This window comes from Eretmochelys imbricata, chromosome 7, assembly GCF_965152235.1.
Source record: "Eretmochelys imbricata isolate rEreImb1 chromosome 7, rEreImb1.hap1, whole genome shotgun sequence".
Taxonomy (NCBI): domain Eukaryota; kingdom Metazoa; phylum Chordata; order Testudines; family Cheloniidae; genus Eretmochelys; species Eretmochelys imbricata.
The window spans coordinates 41,729,280-41,751,911 of NC_135578.1; the positions used below are offsets into that span (position 1 = coordinate 41,729,280).

The 22,632-nt window shown below is 40.9% G+C and overlaps 1 protein-coding gene across 4 annotated transcripts in view; it reads right to left on the reverse strand.

The window, feature by feature from the left end:
* IPPK (inositol-pentakisphosphate 2-kinase) overlaps nucleotides 1–22,632 on the reverse strand; it is a 113,107-nt gene that overhangs the window by 18,155 nt on the left and 72,320 nt on the right. For all 4 annotated transcript variants that reach the window (XM_077823088.1, XM_077823084.1, XM_077823085.1 and 1 more), the window contains 7 exons: nucleotides 11,904–12,025; nucleotides 10,617–10,706; nucleotides 9,153–9,211; nucleotides 8,638–8,710; nucleotides 7,127–7,406; nucleotides 5,653–5,803; nucleotides 126–228 (listed from right to left, as the gene is read on the reverse strand). In XM_077823088.1, coding sequence (XP_077679214.1) covers nucleotides 126–228; nucleotides 5,653–5,803; nucleotides 7,127–7,406; nucleotides 8,638–8,710; nucleotides 9,153–9,211; nucleotides 10,617–10,706; nucleotides 11,904–12,025 — 878 coding nt within the window. The remainder of the gene's footprint in view (nucleotides 1–125; nucleotides 229–5,652; nucleotides 5,804–7,126; nucleotides 7,407–8,637; nucleotides 8,711–9,152; nucleotides 9,212–10,616; nucleotides 10,707–11,903; nucleotides 12,026–22,632) is intronic.

The window sequence follows — 22,632 nt, forward strand, 5'->3', positions numbered from 1 at the left end:
ATCAATTATCCATCAAAATTATAAAAAATAGAAATCAAATTCTGCCAAGCTTAATTATATATGACATACTTTATGGAAGCTGACAGAATAAAGTAAGCTTTAGCACCCACGCTGAAGAAAGGTACCTTTGTAAATGCAAATGCTTCTGTTCCATCATCTTCAGTTGAAAGATCTAGAAGTTTCTCATAAAATGCTTCATTGTAAGGTCCATCTATCTGTGATGTACTTCTAATAAGTACAAAAAATAGGAAGAAGTTTTACTGATCCAGTTCTAATCTTTACTGACCCAAACCTTTCAAAAAGGTGTTTTCATCAGGTGAGAGTAAACCTTTAGTAAACGTAAAACAGCATTATGATGGGGAAGAACTGTAATGCTGTAAACATGGAGAAACAGCAGATCTTCCCACACAGTTTGCAGGGGCTCCGAGCAATGGCATTTTTACTAGAAGACGAACTGTTGCATCAAATACTTCAATTCCTAAGAAACTGAAGCCACAAGTGTATGAGTTGGCTAATATGTAGTAACAAGCTGGGAACAAGTTTTTAGTTTAGTGCTAATGCACAGCATATAGAAAGGATACATACAGGTAAATTGACAAATGGAATGCTTAATCTACGTGCACAGCAGAAAATATGTAAAATTGAATTTATGTTGCCTGACTTTTTAAGAAAGTATAGCGTTATATTGCCAACTATTTATTAGCAGGACTCAATATTACAGTTGCTCACCGTACATGTAATATTTCAGTTATAAATCAAAATGTTGATTTCCACATATCAGAAGCTGCTCAGAGAGTAAACAGTACCTTTTGCAAATGAAGCTCTATTACCCTCTTGGGGTTAGTGTCTAAATTACACAAGGAAGTTACATTTTAAGGAATACAAAGGACAATACAAAATGAAAGAGGGCCTTGCCTTAGAGTGATCTTTTACTACAAAAACAAACTGGACTTGGTTTCCATCTGAAGTTAGTCCAGTTTAACTCTCAGTGCTTAGTATTTCCCCAACAACAGATACCAGAAGGCATTTATTGCAGTTGTTCAATACAAGCTGCTACACAGGTCACCATTTTATGATGGCAATCTGGTAAACTCACAGAACTACTGATCTTGGATTTCTGCAGCCTAAATTAACATAGTATTTCATCACTTTCTCTGTTTCAGAGAGGGTCTTACTAGAATAATTTCACATCAGAGCTATACTCCATAAACTTCCTCATCTATTTTACTGCAAGCAGCAATGATGCAAACACAGAAGATTCTCACTTATAAAAGCACCACACTGAGCAACTGAATAGTTAATTACATATTAGAAAAAAGAAAAGGAGTACTTGTGGCACCTTAGAGACTAACAAATTTATCTGAGCATAAGCTTTCGTGAGCTACAGCTCACTTCATCAGATGCATCCGATGAAGTGAGCTGTAGCTCACGAAAGCTTATGCTCAGATAAATTTGTTAGTCTCTAAGGTGCCACAAGTCCTCCTTTTCTTTTTACGGATACAGACTAACACAGCTGCTACTCTGAAGCCTGTCATTATATATTAGAATTTCACATTGTTATGAGCACATCTTTATGTACCTCCTGCAAACTGGACGGGAACAGGGGAATTAAGAATTTACTTGGTTATTTTACTTCTTCACTGGTTACCAACATGTAATGGACCATTGCTCTTCCACTAGACTGATGGGCAGCAGAATCTATCACTATCTATAGGGACTTTTATATGTTCTGTCTGGGACCTTGTTTTCTTCTCTTTCCACTAATTGATCACTTCTGTGGCTAAGCTGTGTAAACATGATGTATTTTGGTTTTTTGCACATTACCCATATTGACAGGAAAACATAAAACTCAGCCTTAAATTAACAGAAGTAATTTGTCTGTAACATCTGTCCTCTTGGACAGTTGCTATTACTATGGAGTACAGAAACGGATAAGTCACACATTACCAGATATTTCTATTCCATCAGAAACCAATTTGTAACCAACATATCAATTTCTCACTCCCACAAGACTAAACTGCCCATCAAGTAAGGGAGAGAACAGATGATAATAGGGGATCCACAACCTTAAAATAAGCCTTGGCACTTTCAAAGGAGGAGGAGTGATACTTGTTTCAGTATAATCTAGGCAGAATTTGAGGAAATATTTTTCTATATCAGATTATAAACTGGGGACAAGTTTCAATAGTGACATAAGTGTGTTAGACATGAGATAAGAAATATTAGATACTCATGTCAACTATTGGCTGAATAATACCGAGGGACTCATTACTTCAAGGCTGCAAACTTGCTCACCTCGACAACCACTAGGAAGAATTTAACATAGGAATTGCCACACTGCATCAGATTCCACCTTGACAAGCATCCTGTATCTGACAGTGGCCAGCACCAGTAACATCAGAGGAAGATTTAAGAAAACCAATAGTATGCAGATGTGGAATGAACTAACTCCCATACACACATCCTAGTGGTCTCATCTTACATACTAATAGTTAGAATTTGGCTTAAAATCTTAACGCACTATGTTTCAAATCCCTGCCAAAACTTTAAAATAACTACTTGGGATACTCTTATTCATTCGTCAAATCCCACTTTGACATGCACTAAATTCTTGGTGCTAAGGTCATCCTGTGATGAATTCCACAACCTAATTTCACATCCTGTGAAAGAATAATTCCTTCTATCACATGATTTACTGCCAAAAAGAGCACTCAGGTAAACAAAGGGGAAGTGGGAGAGGTAATCAATTTTAATCATGTTTTGCATTTGTATTTTTTAGTTCTTTTGCTAAGAAAGGGGGGGAAGAAAGGTGATTCTCATTGGTTGGTAAGCATTAAAGCATGTTGATTTCCAACTAAATATAGCCTTTACATTAAATGTGCATTTCTTATTTACTACTCATGATTTTGTATCAATCAATTCAATTAAAAATGAACAAAAGCATTTTAAATTTTTGTATTAAATACCTTAAAGTGCTAGAGACAAGAAAAAAATCAAAACATATTTTGCATTTAAAACCAGCTGATTTTTTAAACAAAAAAGTAGCATCTGTAGTTAGTGAACTGAATGGTTTCCGGTCACAATGTCCTTCAAGATTTTAGAACTCATACATCTCATCTGTTCACAGCTACTTTTTATTCATAGATTGGAAGAGAGAAAACAAGTTTTCCTGCTTTTACAATTTCCAATTTAGTAACTTTGAATGAACTAGTCACTAAACTGAACACGCTGAAGAAACTGAAAAAGAAGAAAATATTCTCTCTCCCCCTGTAGAAGAGGCTACTGCTGTTTAGCACTTCAACTAACCCTCACTCCAGTTGCTTTGCCAACGACTTCCAGCAGTTCACTGGTTTGACTTCTTTAAAACTTGGCAGCCAACACGTATTGCTCAATATTTTTTGTATTGAATTTAAATTATTTGAATAGATTACAATAATCTTAGACCTTAATATAGGTTCTTGATTTCAAATTTAATTTTAAATAGTTTTTAATAAATATGTATTTAATTTAAAAATTGATCTAAATAAAAAAACTAATTTGTTTTTAAATCAAAAAACAACATCCACCTCGCCTTCATCGCTGGGGTTTCCCAAAACAAGTGGCCTTTAGGATTCCACTAGTAAGCAGCAGGAGCCAACTACCTTTCTGTGAACTTTCCCTCAGATTGGTCTCTTAGGAACTGTATCCTTACAGCTCTGAATTGGGCTTTGGTTATCTTTCCTAGCAGAAATCTAGATGGAAATATATTCACATCAACCAGAAAACTGGCCCCAAATTAGATTGTGCAGAAGTTTATCTGCTGTGTTACATGAAAGGTTAAATTAGAAGTTCCATATCTAGACACTAAAATGAAAAGCATGAAGATCAAGGCAACGTATTGGGTCTCTACCAAAGATGATTCAGAAACAGCAGGATTTGAAACAGATTTTGTACAGTGCTGTACTGTGTCTACACACCTGGCCAGCCTGCAAAAATTAGGCTGTATCTTTTTGTATCAACAGCAGAGTGAGGCACAACAAAGTAATCTGTCCCATGGTATCAAGGAATCCACAAATCTGAAGGGTGGCCATGTGGTTAGAACAAAGGTGGGCAAAACTACAGCCTGCAGGACCGTCCTGCCCAGCCTGAGCTCCCAGCCGGGGAGTCTAGCTCCCGGCCCCTCCCCTGCTATCCCCCTCCCCCACAGTCACCACCATGTGGGCAGGGCAGCTTGTGCCCGCCCACCTCCTAGGCTTTCCAATAAGCCTGTCCTGCTGCTCTGAGTGGCATGGTAAGGGGGTGGGGATTGGAAAAGGGGCAGGAGGTCCTTGGGAGCAGTCAGGGGACAGGGAGGGTTGGATGGTGCGGAGGTTCGGAGAGGGGTGCGTTGGATGGGGGGGGAGGTCCTGGGGGGGCAGCTAGGGACGGGGGCTCGGTAGGGGGCGGTCAGGGGACAAGGAATGGGGGGCGGTAGATGGGTCGGGGGGGGCCTATCAGGGGTGTGGATAGGGGTTGGGGCAGTCAGGGGACAGGGAACAGTGGGGGTTGGATAGGGGGTGGGGTCCCGAGAGGGGGCAGTCGGGGACAAGGAGCAGGGGGGTTGGATGGGTTGGGGGTTTGAGGGGGGCAGTCAGGGGGCGGGAAGTGGGAGGGGGTGGATAGGGGGCAGGGGGCCAGGCTGTTTGTTATAGCCATGGTATAGTGAAAGATTATGAAAAACTTCAACCTCCTCACCCCTATTAAAATGAAATCCATCTACATTGGTAAATCTGCATTGTGACTTTGAAGTTACTTGAGAGAGAAGCAAAGGAACAATTTTGCTTCAAATCCCAAGCCAAGGAGATGGGATTTCCAGCTTTTGAGGCAACAAAGCAAGTTTAATAGGCCCCCAAACAAGCTGCCCTTGGGAAGGTTCCTCTTCAGAGCTACGTAACCAGTAGTACTACACTACTCAGGAAGCAGAAGTTACAAGCATAGACCAGTGGAGAGACACCAAGACTTCCATATGCAAGGAACTGCTGAGACTACACTCTACACAGGAAAAAAAACGGTGCAAGAAGGCAGGGAGTACAGACCCAAGCTCCTAAATATTGAGACAGTGGCTAATGATCCCATCACCATCTGAAGTGCTGTGTCCAGTTTTTTTGCCTCTCTTAGGAAGACAGCTGAGACCGAAAAGGTCCATTAAAATGGTATGGTGGGTCTTGCATAGAGGTGCATAAAGATCAAAATGAAAACTTTCAGCACCGCCTTAATTCCCAGTCCCATATCAGAATAAGGGGATGAGTGGTGAAATTAAAGGGCAGTGTGATTAGAAAAAAATGAAGTGCTGTTATGTCAGATGTAAATACTAACTAAGGCTGATGCTTTTTAAAAATAGAGCTGAACATTTTAATGGTCATTAACATTCACAACTTTACAAGGCCAGACGTAAAGCTAATACATTTCACTGTTATTTGTCAGCCTTCCCCTATGTATGGGTCACCTCCAGAGGCATAATGCTATACTGTGAACCAATGGTCTCATCCATTCCACCAAGTTTTATGATACCCTGAATTTGTATCGAAACCAGAAGACAAATCTCTACAGACAGAAACTTTCCAGAGTCTGCAGTGCAAATTATCACATTACACCTTCCTGAGCACATTACAGAAGACAGCCTGGAAGTCTTACCTCTCCTCAGGAAACTCCTCTAAGTACTGTTCAACTCTATTGTACAAAGGATAAAGTCCCTCAATATCCAGCATGTCCAGCATCTGAGCCTGAAGGGTTTTATAAAGCAGACAGCCCCTTGGTAAGCCAGAGCTCTCCATTTTATTTTTACCTAGAAGAAAAAGTATTTTCAAATTACGCAGGTTGAAAAAGAACAACTATTTTTACATAATAGACCCAACTATTCCCCAACTTCATCAGCTGAAGGAAAAGCTACAGGCTGATTCTTAGGTTTAAAATAGTAAAATCGTAAGAGGTGGGCATTCAACATTTCACATTTTGAATGACTATATTACGTATAACACTAGAGTTTGACTGTGCAGTGAATCTTATGGGATGGAATCAGATTTTCTTTCTTTCATGACAAAACACTCAAAGGGGAAAAAAAAAAAAAGAAAAAACAGAAAAAAATCTCCCTCACACATTTCCATGCTCGGTCTGACATTACTGGAAATATTCAAACCCACAAGGGGCAGTTCAGCCCCATCTTCCCTTTGTGCTTTCGAAAATATCCCCCAGATGAGTCAGACTGATTTACAAGGTAATCTATATCACATCAAGTCATGTAGCATTTCAGATCTTGAATAGCTATTATACATTGTAGAAAACTGTACTCTCTGACTTAAAAAAAACAAACAAACTTGTTTTTTCAAAGAAATTCAACTCAGGAGATCAACTTAAAGAAAAATCTCAGTCAAAACAGTAATATGCGTATGTAATGCAGCATCTGAAATGTCAGGATCAAGCACACGCACTAAATGCCAATTACTGCTTAGAAATGGTTCCATGATCACATAGTGCTACAGTATAGGAGCTGTCCCCCAACCAGCGACAATGTCTTGAAGACTAATTGCACTTTTGCAAGACTAGAGTAGTGAGGATGTAATATGCTCTACCCCACCCCCCAACTCCCAATCCTCATTTCCATTTCCCACACATACATACCCTTTTTCCTTTTAAATACCTACCTCATGTGGAAAAAAAAACAAAAAATAATCCAAACTAAATTAAGTTAAAATAGCAGCTAGCCTGCACCTCAAACTAAGGCAAGAAACTCTACAGTGTTTTTAAGACACAATACAGTAATCAGCTGGAGTACATATTTTCTCTTTCATTTTTCTCCATTACAGCTTTTACATGCTTGCACTGATGAGTGGAGTTTCATCATCAGTAGATGCAATACTAAACAGTATTAATTCAAATTTAAATTCAGTCAAAATCAATTATCTAGAGTGAATGTAAAAGAATTTTAGAGCAGTGGCTTTTCAGCCCATTAACTTTCTTGTGTTTAAACAGGTAACAACGCTCCCACACTTGTTGCTTCAACTCTCATCCTAAGTAGCAAACAGTAAATAAAATGCAGTGATCTGACTCAGTGTATTATGTACCCTGGATTGTATTATGATATATTTAATTACTGTGAAATAAATCTTACCATTTCTTACCAGCTCCTTACTGAAAGCACTTGCTTCACAGTAGCTCCTTCCTAGTGAAATGGGAACTGTCTTCATGTTACCTGCCCTGCAGGCATCAGTACTACTAAGTAGAGTCATTGTTATTACATGGATTAATTCTTTAATAATCGTCCTTGTACAATGCGGTCCACTGACCATTCCATTTGCAGGGAAGAAGAATGGTTTTAAGTGACGAGCAAGTTCATTCCAGTCAGAGAGAGAGTCCTGATCATCCTTACAGCCATAAATTAGTTCACCATTCTGTAATTGAGCAAAGAAATACTTATACATTTCGGAAAGTCCAATTATGAATATTTAATGATAAAGAACAGAACACAAACTCATTAAGTATAAGATTTAACAGTTGAAGAGGCATGTTTCAGGGGATGCAAGCAGAGTCTGATTATGTAACAAAGATGGCTACAATGTATGTTTCTCAGAAAAAATAATTAAAAGTATTGAACAACTGCATCAGTTAGACACTTGTTTATCAGTCACAAATGCAATACTGCATGCTGGGGTAAGTTGTCTAGTAGGTTCTTAGCTGCTAGCCAAGGCACAGCTGCTGAACAGACTCCAGAAGGAAAAGTGACTTGGCGCATAAAGTTTAAGAGTAGGAAAGTTTAAAATTGTTCAAAATCGAAATATAAAATTGGTTTATAAGTTGCACAGAACACTCCTCCCAACCCCATAAGTTTAACCGTAAGCCACAAGACTTTTTTCATAGACGCTGACAAAAAACAACAACACTATATTGACTTCAATAGACTTTGGATCAGGCCCAGAACAATTTAGGCAGAGTGGCACTAAAGGGTTTGTTTCCCCCCCATTACCACCAGTTTTAAAAATCAAAATACCAACACTTCAACACAGCTGAAATAATTCAGCTGGAGTTATCTCTTACATTGGAGGGCTAATTTGTTTTATGCTGAAAATAGCTGAGACGGGAGAGATCTTGTTTTCTAGAATTAACACATATGCATGTGATATCTCCATAGTCTACAGAGTAGTGTTCATGTTACTGCTGTATGTTTTTGCTCAACAGTTGTGGGCAGTGAAGTAACGTTTTCCTTCCTCTAAGGAGAAGAAATGTCCTTACGCTCTTAAGTAAACAATGTACAACATATTCCACACAAGTTATGAAACTGTGCAAAAAATATATCCTTCAAGGAGCACTCAAAATTGCAACATTTTGAAAAACCCAATCATTTATGCAACAGTTATAGTATTACTTGTGGATGCTGTAATACAGTCCCATCAGCCTCATTATGTCTCAAAGACTTTTCCAACAAAAATTAAGTGGGGTATTGATTTACTTTCCATAACTTCAAATCTACATACATCTTTTCATATTGCAATTAGAAAGTTGGAATAGGGAAAATCCTCATCTAGATATCTAGTGGGGTTTTGAATATTCAGACATTAAGTTAAATGGACCCAATAATTTACAAGACAGTATAAAAAAGGTGCAAGCAATTTCAGTCAATCTTACCTTGAATATTTTTAAATTGTTCTGTGCCTCCTGTAATAAGCTTGTCAAGGCAAAGTGCATTCTCTGTTTATTTCTAGAGAAAAATACATTTGTAATATTTTAACAAACACACAGTTCTCATTATATTACCTTTACAGTAGCAAAAGGAGAACCACATACATTCATCACCCACATTGAATATATTCCCTAAGCATATCATTACTCAAGATGAAGCCAGGTCAAAGAAAGAGATACCACTTCAGAGCAAACAAATCTGAGTAGTATCCAAGTTCTTTCAAGATCTCATGTTTTGCCATCTGGACCACATGCAATAATTAACAGCTACTGAGTTAAATTCTAGAGGTTTAAAAACAAAGATGCAGGAAAAGAACAAATACTGTTGCTATAAATCACAAAACATTTGTCAGCACTTGCTCTCCTTAATCTTAGACAAAATTCAGCCTAATTTAAGACAACTAGCTAGACAGACACACAGTGTCAGCAAATCACTGGAATTAAAGTAAATATTTTCTTACCCTGAGAAGAGATCTAGGGGACAGTATTTGCTCAATCGCTTCCATTTTCCATTTGCTACCTGTTGAAGACACATATCACTATGAATGTTCACGTGTGAATGCTCTCAGTTAATACAATAGCAGGTTTATGAAACACGCATTAGTTTTGTTTTAAGGAACCTCAGAATATTTAAAACTTTTGGACATACTATTTCTGGTCAGTAGAGGGCTACCTTCTCTTAATATTTAAACGGCAATTCAGTTAAATTCCATAACAGCATTACAAGGGGGAATCTCACATATTAGGAGTAAGGCCCATTCTAGGAATAAACTCTAATATTTAAATAAGGTATTAGTACATGATGTACATATTAATGAGCAAGTGAATGATTTCAGTGTTTGCTGTTACACAACGTGGCTGAGGTAATATCTTTTATTGGAACCTCTTCAGCTGGTCAGAGAGAGAAGCTTTCAAGCTAACAGAGCTCTTCGGACATCCACAGACATTACATGACTTCCTGGACCATGTTTAATGAGAAGTACTTGAAACTTAATTTGACATGTCAGTTTACCAGACTGACAACTAAAACTGTGAAAGCTGAGCAAAGATTACTATTACCCTTGTTTGTTTCCAAATTCCCACAAATTTCTACATCTCCAGCTATATCAGAGGTGGGCAAACTACAGCCCGCAGGACCATCCTGCCCGGCCCTTGAGCTCCCGGCCAGGGAGGCTAGCCCCCGGCCCCTCCCCCGCAGCCTCAGCTCACCATGCTGCCAGCGCTCTGGGCGGCGGGGCTGCAAGTTCCTGCCAGACATGCTACTCTGAGCAGCATGGTAAGGGGGTGGGAAGTGCGGGGGGGGGGGTTGGATAAGGAGCAGGGGTCCCGGGTGGCAGTCAGGGGATAGGGAGCGGTTGGATGGGGCGGAGGTTCGGGGGGGAGGGAGGGAGTGGTCAGTCAGGGGATGGGGTACGGAGGGGCTTGGATAGACATGGGAGTCCCGGGTGGCCTGTCAGGGGGCGAGGGTATGGATAGGGGTCAGGCAATCAGGGGACAGGGAGCAGGAGGGGTTGGATAGGCGTTGGGGTCAGGGGGGTAGTTAGGGGCGGTCAGGGGATAAGGAGCGGGGGGTTGGATGGGTGGGGAGTTCTAAGAGGGGAGGTCAGGGGGCGGGAAGTGGGAGGGGGTAGATAGGGGGTGGGGGTCAGGCTGTTCAGGGAGGCACAGCCTTCCCTACTTGGCCCTCCATACAGTTTTGGAACCCTGATGTGGCTCTCAGGCCAAAATGTTTGCCCGCATTCCCTCTCATGCTCACATCCAGCAACTCAGTGACACCTAAATACCTACCTCTTTAAACATCGCAAGGAAATAAGCAACACATGTATATGTTTCAACAGGAAAGAAGGATTTTAGTAGCATGTTTATAATAAAAGTAAGCTCACTGCCAGTAAGAGGAAAAGTAGGCTGACTATTTAAAGATTTACCTTTAGGTGCTGATGCATGCAATAACGACACACCTTGTGCTTTATCTCCTGCGATACATGACTAGAGAAAGGAATGAACCCACATTTCGGCTGCAAGAAACAAACATCTATTAAAATGTACTTTTTTTATAATATATATTCCTTTCCTACTTTCATATAGCTAATCAAAGGACTTTAAAAAGATACAGAGCAGGCAATATCTATTAACAAGGTTAATAGGTCATGCTCATTTTTCTTTCCCTATTATCTGAAAGCCCTTATTTTAAGAACACACAACAAAACCACGTATTTATGATCTTGCAATAAGCCTGGAAGAGTTTTGTTGCATTCATACCTTAAAAAAGGTCAGTAATATCATATCCCCTCTTCCAATTTTTGCTGGAGGACTGAAGAAGTCAAGTGAACCTCTCATCATTCTACTGAAGAGGGTTATTTGAATCTTTAGCAAAGATTTCCCTCCCTCCCCAATGTTTGTATGCATGAGCTCACAGTCTTTTAAAAACAACACATATAATTCAAATTCATGACATGGGGTAGGTTCATACAGTGATTAAAAGTCTTCCCCTCTAAACTGCTCAGGTTTCAGTGTGTTGTCAGGTTATAACTCGTTATCCAGTCTCTCAGCAAAGGTAGTAAAACAAAATTTACCATGCAAAAGCAAGCAGGGGAAAGAATCATTCAAGCCTTTTTTCAAGCATAGTGAAAAAGAAACATTTTCTTCCTTTGCAAGTTACTTAACAGTATTTCATAAGGAAGCCAGGGTTTCTTGCGCTTTCTGAGGTGCACAAGTGCTGCACTGAATAATTACAAACCTTTATGCTACAAAGAAAATACAGTTACATACACCTTTTATGAGGGGAAACAATATCGTGCTTAAGAACAGAAGAACATAAGAGTGGCCATCCTGGGTCAGACCAAAGGGCCAACTAGCCCAGTATCCTGTGTCCCGACAGTGGCCAATGCCAGGTTCCCCAGAGGAAATAAACAGACCAGGTAATCATCAAGTGATCCATCCCCTGAAAAGCACTAAATACCAAACTATAGCTTCTACTCATTTTTGAAAGATAAATGTGTCTCAAAAATGAGGCCCTGTACTTTTGTAAGAACTACTTTCACATCTGTTTAAATACTTTATACTTGTGAAGCTAGCATTTTCAAAAGGCAAAGATTACTGCTCTACCTACTACCTGCACAATTTTTCAAACTAAATATATAATTACCATATACTTTTATTTTTAAAAGAATGCAGGAGCAATTATTTTTTTCCCCCATATTTAACAAATTCACCTTGATCTCCACACAAAGGATTGGCCGATGTTCCACAAAATGATAGGTCTGCAGCCTAGTGAGGTTAGGAAGGCACATAGCATAGCCACTAAGAGTGTCCAAGTCTTTATCACAGCGAGACTCTGGAAAAAGAAAAATAGAGAAAAAGTAACAGTTTGTGTACATGTTTATTTTACACTGCAGAAGGGGGACCGTCAAGAAAGGTAAATGTAGGACACAACCATTGTTTACCACTGATTTTAAAGTAAAGACAAAGACACTGCACTAGCTGTCTTCCCAGTCTAACTCAAGGCATCATGGTATAAGTCACCTTGAATAAAGCCTCAGTTGGAAGTGGGTTAGGAAGAGACAAGGACTATTTTCTTAGGAGAGCATGTAAGCAGCTAGGCCTTATTTCAGTGTGAGATGGTAACTCAGATGCAATCCTACTCTTGCTCCTAGCATATGACCAAGTGAACGTATCACCAGCTTCAGTGCACAGTCCCTTAGAGTTTGTACATACAAGAAAAGATACACCAGTTTAATTGAATTTTTAGTTAAACTGGTGAAAAATCCTCATGTAGATGCACTTAAACTGGTTTAACTTGTTTAAATCACTTGAGCTTGCATTGAATTAAACTAAACCAACATAAGCGAGGATTATACCAGTTTAAGTCAGTCTACATAGCAGGTTTGCACCAATTTATCTAGTATGATTTCAAATCAATTTAGTTAAAGTGGGCAACTTTTCTAATGTAGTCCAGGCCTCATGCTGGTAGAGTTCAGAGGTAGAGTGATGGGGGAAGAAAGGAAGAAATACAGAAGACAAAGAAAACTTATCCTCTCCCAGAATCACATCTGTCATTGACAAGTAGTACTGGGTCCAGAAAACCCTGCTAGGGCATTAGAAATGGCAGTAGTGATTATGTAAGGCCAAATGAAATGACCAAAACTAAGAAAGAAATGGAGCACACCCCTTACTTGTAAAAGATGTTTTCTCCTGCTCATATCTGTCATTTCACTTGCCCTCCCCCCACCTTTTTTTTAAAATCAGTGGTGGAAGAGGGTTGGTCCCATTTTGATACAGTCAACACTTCAACAGACACTGTCTCAGAAAGAACATCCCTCTCCAGAAGGACACAGATTTTTTTTTCTTCCAGATTTCAACAGTTTAGTGCAAAGGTTCTCAAACTGGAGGACGGACCCTCCCTGGGTGGGCAAGGAACATATTCTGGGAGGGCAAGGCAAGCTTTAGGATTACTAAAAATAAATAAATAAATAAAAACGGAAACCACACCTTACAGAGCACATTTTACTAAGAGCAATGAATAATTGGCAAAGCCGATTCTTCCAGACACATCAGATCCTCGTATGGCACTATGCATTTGTCTCAATCCATTTGCTACGGCACGGTGTGCACATTTAATTGTAAGTATGGACCACAATCACAGTTTTGGTTTTGCTCTGATTTCAATGGACCATCGGCTCATTAGTGCAACAGAAAAAAACCTCAAAGTTACAACAAAGAAGCTGAAATGGATTCAAGTGAAGCACTGCTACTGCATATAGAACCAAAGGACTGGAAGGGACCTGGAGAGGTCATCTAGTCCAGTCCCCTGCACTCATGGTAGGACTAAGTCTTATCTAGATCATCCCTGACGGGTGTTTGTCTAACCTGCTCTTAAAAATCTCCGATAATGAAGATTCCACAAACTCCCTTGGCAATTTATTCCAGTGCTTAGCCACCCTGACAGTTAGGAAGTTTTTCCTAATGTCCAACCGAAACCTCCCTTGCTGCTATTTAAACCCATTGCTTCTTGTCCTATCCTTAGAGGTTAAGAACAACAATTCTTCTCCCTCCTCCTCGTAACAACCTTTTACATACTTGAAAACTGTTATGTCCCCTCTCAGTCTTCTCTTTTCCAGACTAAACAAACCCAATTTTTAAAATCTTCCCTCATAGGTCACGTTTTCTAGCCCTTCAATCATTTTTGTTGCTCTTCTCTGGACTGTAATTCCCTGGGTTGTCCTTATTTCCCTTTTTATAGATAGGCACTATATTTGTCATTTTCCAGTATTCTGGAATCTCTCAGATCTTCCATGACTTTTCAAAGATAATTGCTAATGGCTCAGATATCTCCTCAGTCAGCTTCTTGAGTATTCTAGGATGTATTTCATCAGGCCCTGGTGACCTGAAGACATCTAACTTGTTTAAGTAATTTTTAGCTTGTTCTTTTCCTATTTTAGCCTCTGATCCTACCTCATTTTCACAGACATTCACTATGTTAGACGGCCAATCACCACCAACCTTCTTGGTGAAAACCGAAACAAAGATGTCATTAAGCACCTCTGGCATTTTCATATTTTCTGTTATTATTTTTCTCCCCTCGTTGAGTAACGGGTCTACCCTGTCCTTGGTCTTCTTCTTGCCTCTAATGTATCTGTAGAATGTTTTCTTGTTACCCTTTATGTCTCTAGCTAGTTTGATCTCGTTTTGTGACTTGGCCTTTCTAATTTTGTCCCCACAAACTTGTGTTATTTGTTTATATTCATCCTTTGTAATTTGACCTAGTTTCCACTTTTTGTAGGACTCTTTTTGATTTTTAGATCATTGAAGATCTCCTGGTTAAGCAAGTATGGTCTCTTGCCACACTTCCTATCTTTCGTACGCAGTGTTTATTAATTATCTCTTTGGTGCTCACCAAATGCAGCATCCCTTCTAGTGTATAGTGATTAATAGAAATACAGGGCTTGAACTGCTGAATTTTCTTGAGCACTAGGCATCATTTCTAAATTTTCTCAATAGAAGGATATTCTCCCACACTTCTCTTAATTATTGAAGAATCTAACAGCATGACATATTGTAACAGAACAGTTACAAAAGTTAACAAGAAAAGACACTTTCAGAGGGAGCACTACTGAAGAAAGAGGGGACTAGACACTGATCCCAACATTCATAATAGAATACAACTGCACTCCTGGGAGCATCCAGCTTATTCAGTTTTATTTCTAAATCATCACAGATTACATGGAAACAAAAACCTAATCCTTCATAAATTGCCTAATATTATTATTTCCATGTAATCAGTATATTCATTCCTATCACCAACCTTTTAAAACATGGGCGGTGCTTCTAAAGTGAAGCCACGCACAATTGTTTTCCAAAATGAGAATGGTCACATCTTAATAAACCACCACATAGTTCCTGTTTCAGAAACAGTCTCCAATTCCTGTTTGAAGGCTGTTCTGGGAGTCATGACACCAGGCCCACAGCATAGCTTACTTACATAAAGTGTAATGGAATTTTAACTAATCATCTCTTCCCATCCCACCCCAGACACACACTCGTCAGTCCCTAGGACTCTGGCCCATTACGTCTCTCAGAGATGTATTCTTAGTGGAGAAGGGAAAACATTGCAGTTATGGGACAATTATTTAACTCTTGGACCTGCCTTTATACTGATAGCAGGAGTTCTGGAAAAACAAAAATGGAGAAAGAGGGAAATGAGACAGAATTTTACCACACCAAAAGAGCTTCCTAAATTCAGAAAGTGAGGTTCAGTGTATAAGCAGTAGTTAGTAGAAATGATGATTTCTTTGTTACATGTTTACATGAAATCCAGCTTCTTCCTCACTTGTCTCTGAGGGTATAGATAAGAAAATTGCTTTAGAGGGGTGATCAATAAATACTCGTCAAGTCATGGGTACAAAAAAAAAACCAAACAGGGCTGTTCCAATGCCACTAAAATTATTACAGGGGCTGATGAAATGCTGATTCTTCCACCAAACCTAACTCCATGTTGAGTACTAAGTACACAATTGCCATATAGTTCCTCAGGCTTTTTTATACTGGAAGGATAAATTGAAACTGGTCAGCTCAAAATTAAGTCACTATCAGTGGGACATGCCCCATCATTGTACTGCTAATGTTTTGCAGTTTCACAGGATGTAGACCTAGTGGCAGCACTCAGACGGAGCAAAGGTATTTTACCACTTGTCTACTGAATTTTACTCCTGGGGGAATTCTGCACCACTGCACATGCGCAGAATTTATGTCCTCTGCAGATTTCTTTGCTTCCCCACAGAAAAATGACTTTCTGACAGGAAAGGAAAGGGAAGCCACAAGAGCGGTCATGCGACCCTCCCCGGCAGTATGTTTCAGATGCCCAGGGCAGCCAGCAGAGAGTTTAACCACTATGGGGCATGGGGCGGGGTTGGAGAAGACCTGGTCCCAACCCTGTACCAGGCTCAGCTGCTAGCCCTGGCTGAGCTGGGAGGACAGAACTTCCTCTTCCCCTGCATGGCAGCAGGGCTGGTTCAGACCCACCCCCAGATTTCTCCCAGAGCTGCAAACTGCCCCCCCACCCAACCCATCACTCCTCAGCTGCAGGGGGAGGGATCCCTGTACAGAAAGCTGCTCCCCCATCCACCCAACCCCCGTGCATCCAGACCTCTTCATACCCAGACCCTAACCCTAACCCAGACCCTCCCACTGATCCTCACCCCCACACACACACTCAGAACCCCCCACAATGAGCCCCACTCCCCCTGCACCTGGACCACCTCGACAAGATACTCGCACCCAGATCCCACCCAGGGCCGGCTCCAGGCACCAGCTTTCCAAGCAGGTGCTTGGGGCACCATGTAGAATAGGGTGGCAGTCCGTGTCTTGCAGCGGCAATTTGGTGGCAGCTGTTGCGGCAGCAGCAATTCAGCGGTGACTGCTTGGGGCGGCAAAATTGGTAGAGCTACTCCTGTCCCCACACCACCAAGCCCCAATCAGACGCACCTGGATACTAATCCCAGAATACAGTACCCCAGCGTCTGGACGCCAAGCCCCCCGAACCTTCCACACCCAGACCCCCCCACCAAGCTCTATTCCCCCTGACCCAGACCCCGCCCCCCTGCTGCACCCCAACCACTTTCACCTGAACCCCCCTGTAGAGTCTCACTACCACTGCACCCAGAAACCCCAACAAGCCCTTGTGCATCCAGATGCCCCCCGCACCCGGATCCCCCACTGACCCACCAACACCCAGATTGCCCACACAGAACCCTCTCAACCCACACCTGGATCCCAGCACACTTGGATCCTGCCTTGCTGAGCCTGCCCATCCACACCTGATGCACCAGGCATGGAGGGGGGTGTTTCTGAGGCAGGCCCAGTCCTTGCACTGTGTCATGGTTGCGTGCAGCATCACCACTGAGTCCATGTCCAGGGTGGGGGGAGCTGCACAGTGATTTCCCACCTCTGTGCAGCCAGTGGCCTGTGCTCCCCAAAGCCATGCTGGAGCCTCCACATTTATTTGCGCAGAATTTTAATTTTTTTGGCATAGAATTTTTAATTTTTTGGTGCAGAACACCCTCAGGAGTAACTGATTAGATGTTATAGTGATTAAAACTAGGGCTGTCAAGCGATTAATAAAATTTCGATTAACTGCACTGTTAAACAATAATAAAGTACAATTTATTTAAATATTTTTGGATTTTTGTACAATTGTAAATATTGATTTCAATTACAACACAGAACAAAGTGTACAGTGCTCACTTTCTATTTATTTTTTTATTACAAATACTTGCACCAGAGTAGATAAAAATCAATTTTTTAAACAATCAGTTTTTATTTAAAGATTTTTTTTTTTAATAAAATGCTTTTTCAGGAAAAAACCTATATTTTAAAGATAGTTTTAATTAAGATACATTATAGCTCAAAGAGATCTCATCATGGAATAGGGTTTATAAATTCTATAGTATGAAACAATATATTCATGCAATGTTTAAGAAAAGTTTTGTAAATGAGTTCCAGTAGTTCATGGATTTAGGGACCCAATCTGATGGGGCTCCAGGGGTTTCTGTATAGATTATTTAGGTTAATCTTTCTACCTACCCAATGGGACTCAGTGCTCAGTCTAGAAGATACCATCAGAGAGATGCTTAGTTTTGCAGTTTTCTCAAACTGAGGATTTGTGTCTCCAGAGATAACATGCTTGTTAACAGTAAAAATGTTTTAAACAAATATATAGAGGTGAGAAACAACAGACCTCAACTCTATTGTCCCTCTGCAAATTTCTGTACACACGATCAGTCCCTTACCTCTCCCTAAAAGTGCAAAGTTTCAAAAAGTTCAATGAATAGAAGATGGTTGGGGGCGGAAAAGATCTGGACAAGGAGAAGTCTGGAGATAAACGTGAGAAAGGAGGGACAGGTAGTAGAAACAAAAGTGAAACTGTTTGAGCAGCATATTCCAGAAGTCTTGAGATTTTTCTGAGTATAGCCTTTATTGATAACAGACCTAAAAGTGGCAATTCTTCAACAAAAAAACTTCAAAAAACAGACTCCAACGAGAAGCTGCAGAACTGAAATTAATTTGCAAACTGGATACCATCAGATTAAGCCTGAAGAGAGATTGGGAGTGGTTGGGTCATTATAAAACCTAAACTTAATTTCCCCAATACTAATTTCTCCCTACTGCTACTCACACCTTCTTGTGAACTGTCTGTAATGGGCCACTCTCTTACCACTTCAAAAGTTATTTTTCCCCTACTTGGTATCCTGCTGTTAATTGATTTATCTCATTAGACTGACCTCACACTTGGTAAAGCAACCCCCATCCTTTCATGTATTTGTACCTGCTCCTGTATTTTCACTCCATGCATCTGATAAAGCTGGTTCTAACCCATGAAAGCTTATGCCCAAATAAATATGTTAGTCTTTAAGGTGCCACAAGGACTCCTTGTTATTTTTGCTGATATAGACTAACATGGCTACCACTCTGAAACCTTCATTGATTTGAGATCTACCATATCATTCTCTCACTAGAAGGGAAAACCTATAATGGCAGCACGCCGTAAAAGAGACCCAGTTTGGGTTTCAGCTATCTGAGTTGTGACAAATATGTATTAAGGTTATAACAACCAACAAGAATGCACTTTTATGTAGAAATCCATTATTAAATAGAGTCTTCCTGACTAGTGATTTAAATCAAATTCACCCTGATTTGCACTGTAAAAAAACAAAAAATAGTATATTTCAATCCACCTAATACAAGTACTGTAGTGCAATCTCTTTATAATGAAAGTTGAACTTACAAATGTAGAATGATGTACAAAAAATAACTGCATTCAAAAACAAAACAATGTAAAACTTTAGAACCTACAAGTCCACACAGTCCCATTTCAGCCAATTGCTCAGACAAACAATATCGGTTTGCAGGATATAATGCTGCCCACGTCTTGTTTAAAATGTCACCTGAAAGTGAGAACAGGCATCCACATGGTACTGTTGTAGCCAGCATTGCAAGATATGTATGTTGCAGATGCGCTAAAGATTCATATGTCCCTTCATGCTTCAACCACCACTCCAGAAGACATGCGTCCATGCTGACGACGGGCTCTGCTCGATAACAATCCAAACCAGAGTAGAACGACGCATGTTCATTTTCATCATCATGAGTCAGTTGCCACCAGCAGAAGACTGATTTTCTTTTTTTGGTGGTTCGGGTTCTGTAGTTTCCACATGAGAGCACTGCTCTTTTAAGACATCTGAAAGCATGCTCCACACCTCGTCCCTCTCAGATTGTGGAAGGCACGTCAGATTCTTAAATCTTGGGTCGAGTGCTGTAGCTATCTTTAGAAATCTCACATTGGTACCTTCTTTGCGTTTTGTCAAATCTGCTGTGAAAGTGTTCTTAAAACGAACATGTGTGGGTCAACATCCGAGACTACTATAACATGAAATATATGGCAGAATGTGGGTAAAACAGAGCAGGAGACACATAATTCTCCTCAAGGAGTTCAGTCACAAATTTAATTAACACTTTTTTTTTAACAAGCATCATCAGCATGGAAGCATGTCGTCTGAAATGGTGACCAAAACATGAAGGGGCATATGAATGTTTTGCTTATCTGGCACGTAAATACCTTGCAAAGCCAGGTACAAAATTGCCATGTGAATGCGTGTTTTCACTTTCAGGTAACATTGTAAAGAATAAGCAGTCAGCAGTATCTCCCGTAAATATAAACAAACCTGTTTGTCTTTGCAATTGGCGGAACAAGAAGTAGGACTGAGTGGACCTGTAAGCTCTAAAGTTTTACGTTGTTTTGTTTTTGAGTAGTGATACATAAAAATTTTTTTTAAAAAAATCTACATTTGTAAGTTACACTTTCACAATAAAGAGATTGCACTACAGTACTTGTGTGAGGTGAACTGAAAAATAATATTTCTTTTATCATTTTTACAGTGTAAATAGTCGTAATAAAAATAATATAAAGGGAGCACTGTACACTTTGTATTCTCTGTTGTAAGAGAAATCAATATATTTGAAAATGGAGAAAAACATCCAAAAATATTAAATAAATGTCTATTGATATTCTCTTATTTAACAGTGCGATTAATCGCAATAAATTTTTAATTGCAGTTAATTTTTTTTAGTTAATCGTGCGAGTTAACTGCAGTTAATCGACAGCCCAAGTTAAAACATCTCTTCGCAATTGCTGCCAGATTAGTGGAGATGGATTTGTAGTAAATTTGGAAAGAAAACAGAAAAATCTAGACCAGTTATACAAAAGGATATTCCCAGCAAGAAACGTCCTTGGAATTTAACATTCCTGCCAATAGATTAATACCATTACTAACAAATGTATTTTACTACTCAGAGATTATGCAAATCTCAGTTTCAGAAGTACTGTCTTCATTCCCTAGTCAAGTACTTACTGTTTGTCCAGGAATAATATAATAGAATCATAGGACTGGAAGGGGCCTTGAGAGGCCACCTAGTCCATTCCCCTGAACTCATGGCAGGACTCAATGTTATCTAGACTAGAGGTGGGCAAACTTTTTGGCCTGAGGGCCAGATCTGGGTGGGGAAATTGTATGCAGGGCCATGAATGTAGGGCTGGGTCAGGGGAATGGGGTGCAGAAGGGAATGCAGGGTGTGGGAGGTGGTGCGGTGTGCAGGAAGGGGCTCAGGACAAGGGGTTGGGGTGCAGGCTCTGGCCCAGCGCTGCTTACCTCAAGCAGCTCCGGGGTGGCAGCGGGGCTAAGGCAGGGTCTCTGCCTGCCGTGGCCCCAATCCCGGAGGAAGGAGCAGGCAGCTCTATCACCCACTGCCCTTGCCTGTGGATACCACTCCCGAAGCTCCCATTGGCCGTTCCTATCCAATGAGAGCTGCAGGGGGGGTGGTGCCTGCAGGCGAGGCCAGCGCATGGAACCCTCTGCCCTCCCTTCCCTCCCCCTACAGGGCCGCTGTGCCGGCTGCTTCCGGGAGCGACAAAGAGCCAGGGCAGGCAGGAAGTCTGCCTCAGCCCCGCTGCACCATGGGTCTGGCAACCCCGCGGGCCAGACTGACAGCCCTGATGGGCTGAATCCAGCCCGTGGGCTATAGTTTGCCCTCCCCTGATCTAGACCATCCCTGACAGGTATTTGTCTAACCTGCTCTTCAAAATCTCCAATGATAGAGATTCCATAGCCTCCCTAAACAATTTATTCCAGTGCTTACCCACGCTGACAGTTAGGAAGCTTTTCCTAATGCCCAACAATGCTAATGCCTTATCCGTGCAAAAGACTGAACTATTACTTACTCTGCAAAGTAAATGTGATGGAGATGTTGTAGACAGCATGGATCCCACTGTGTGTACAAGAGTCTCCTGTGTGCAAGATCTAAATCTTTTCAGTAGTCACATCCATTGGGGAAAAGAGCCTCCTTGTGCTCCTATGTGATGGTACAAAGAGTGCAGCCACTGACCCCCTCTGTCATTCCCTTGCAATCTGCAACTGGGAGGACTCAGAAAAATAGGGAGAAGGGGCAAGTTGTGGAATCCACACTAACTACAATCAAAGAACCACAGATCTTGTAGGGATGGATCTCACTGCAGGTGACGGGAAAGCAGTCTTTTCACTGGATGGTGGGAATGAGGAGTTTCAGCTTCATTAGTCAAATAATGAATGAAGTACTGATCTCCCAAATGTGGCATCTGATCTAGTTGCTAAGTCTAGAGCATGGTGTTCAATTATGGTCATTGGGTGGCTCCACTTTGCTGCCTTGCGGATCTCCTGAAGCAGGCTGAAGATGCTGTCTGTGCTCTGGAGGAGATAGTCACAATATTCAGAAGGAGATATTCCCCAACTATCAGATAAAATGGAAATACAGGTGATCCATTTAGGGAATCTGTGACTAGATGGCCTGGCTTTTTGAAGGGTCAGATTATGGCTACGAAGAGGTGAGGAGACTAACTAAAAGGCTTGATCTTGTCAATGTAATAGAGTAAGGCTCTGGAGACATGTAGTGTATGTCATTTCTTTTCCCTCCTGTGGAGTTTTGGGAAGAAGACAGAGGGAGATTGACTGGGTCAGGTGGAATTCTGCAACCACCATTTATGGTGGAATTTGAAATGTGATCGCAGCATAACTGACTGTCTCTGAAAGAATTTATAGGGAGGTCCAACCACAAGAGCTTGGAGTTTACTGACCCACGTTGCCAAGGTGACAGTAACCAGAAAGAAAATTGCACAGGTACGATGCATACTGTCAAGTAAGAGAACTGAGAAAAATGAGCACAACTCGCCAATATTGCCGTGAGGTGGACCTTGGAAGCTGGCTACTAGATCAGCATGCTTCAAGGATCCTCAGTTATCAGGGCCTCTTCTGGACATTGATTGTGTTGCACTGTCTATATGAAGAACCTTTCCTATTTTAAGGAACACGTCTTTCTTATGGATGGCTTTCTGCTCTGGGAAACTGCTCCTAACAGATT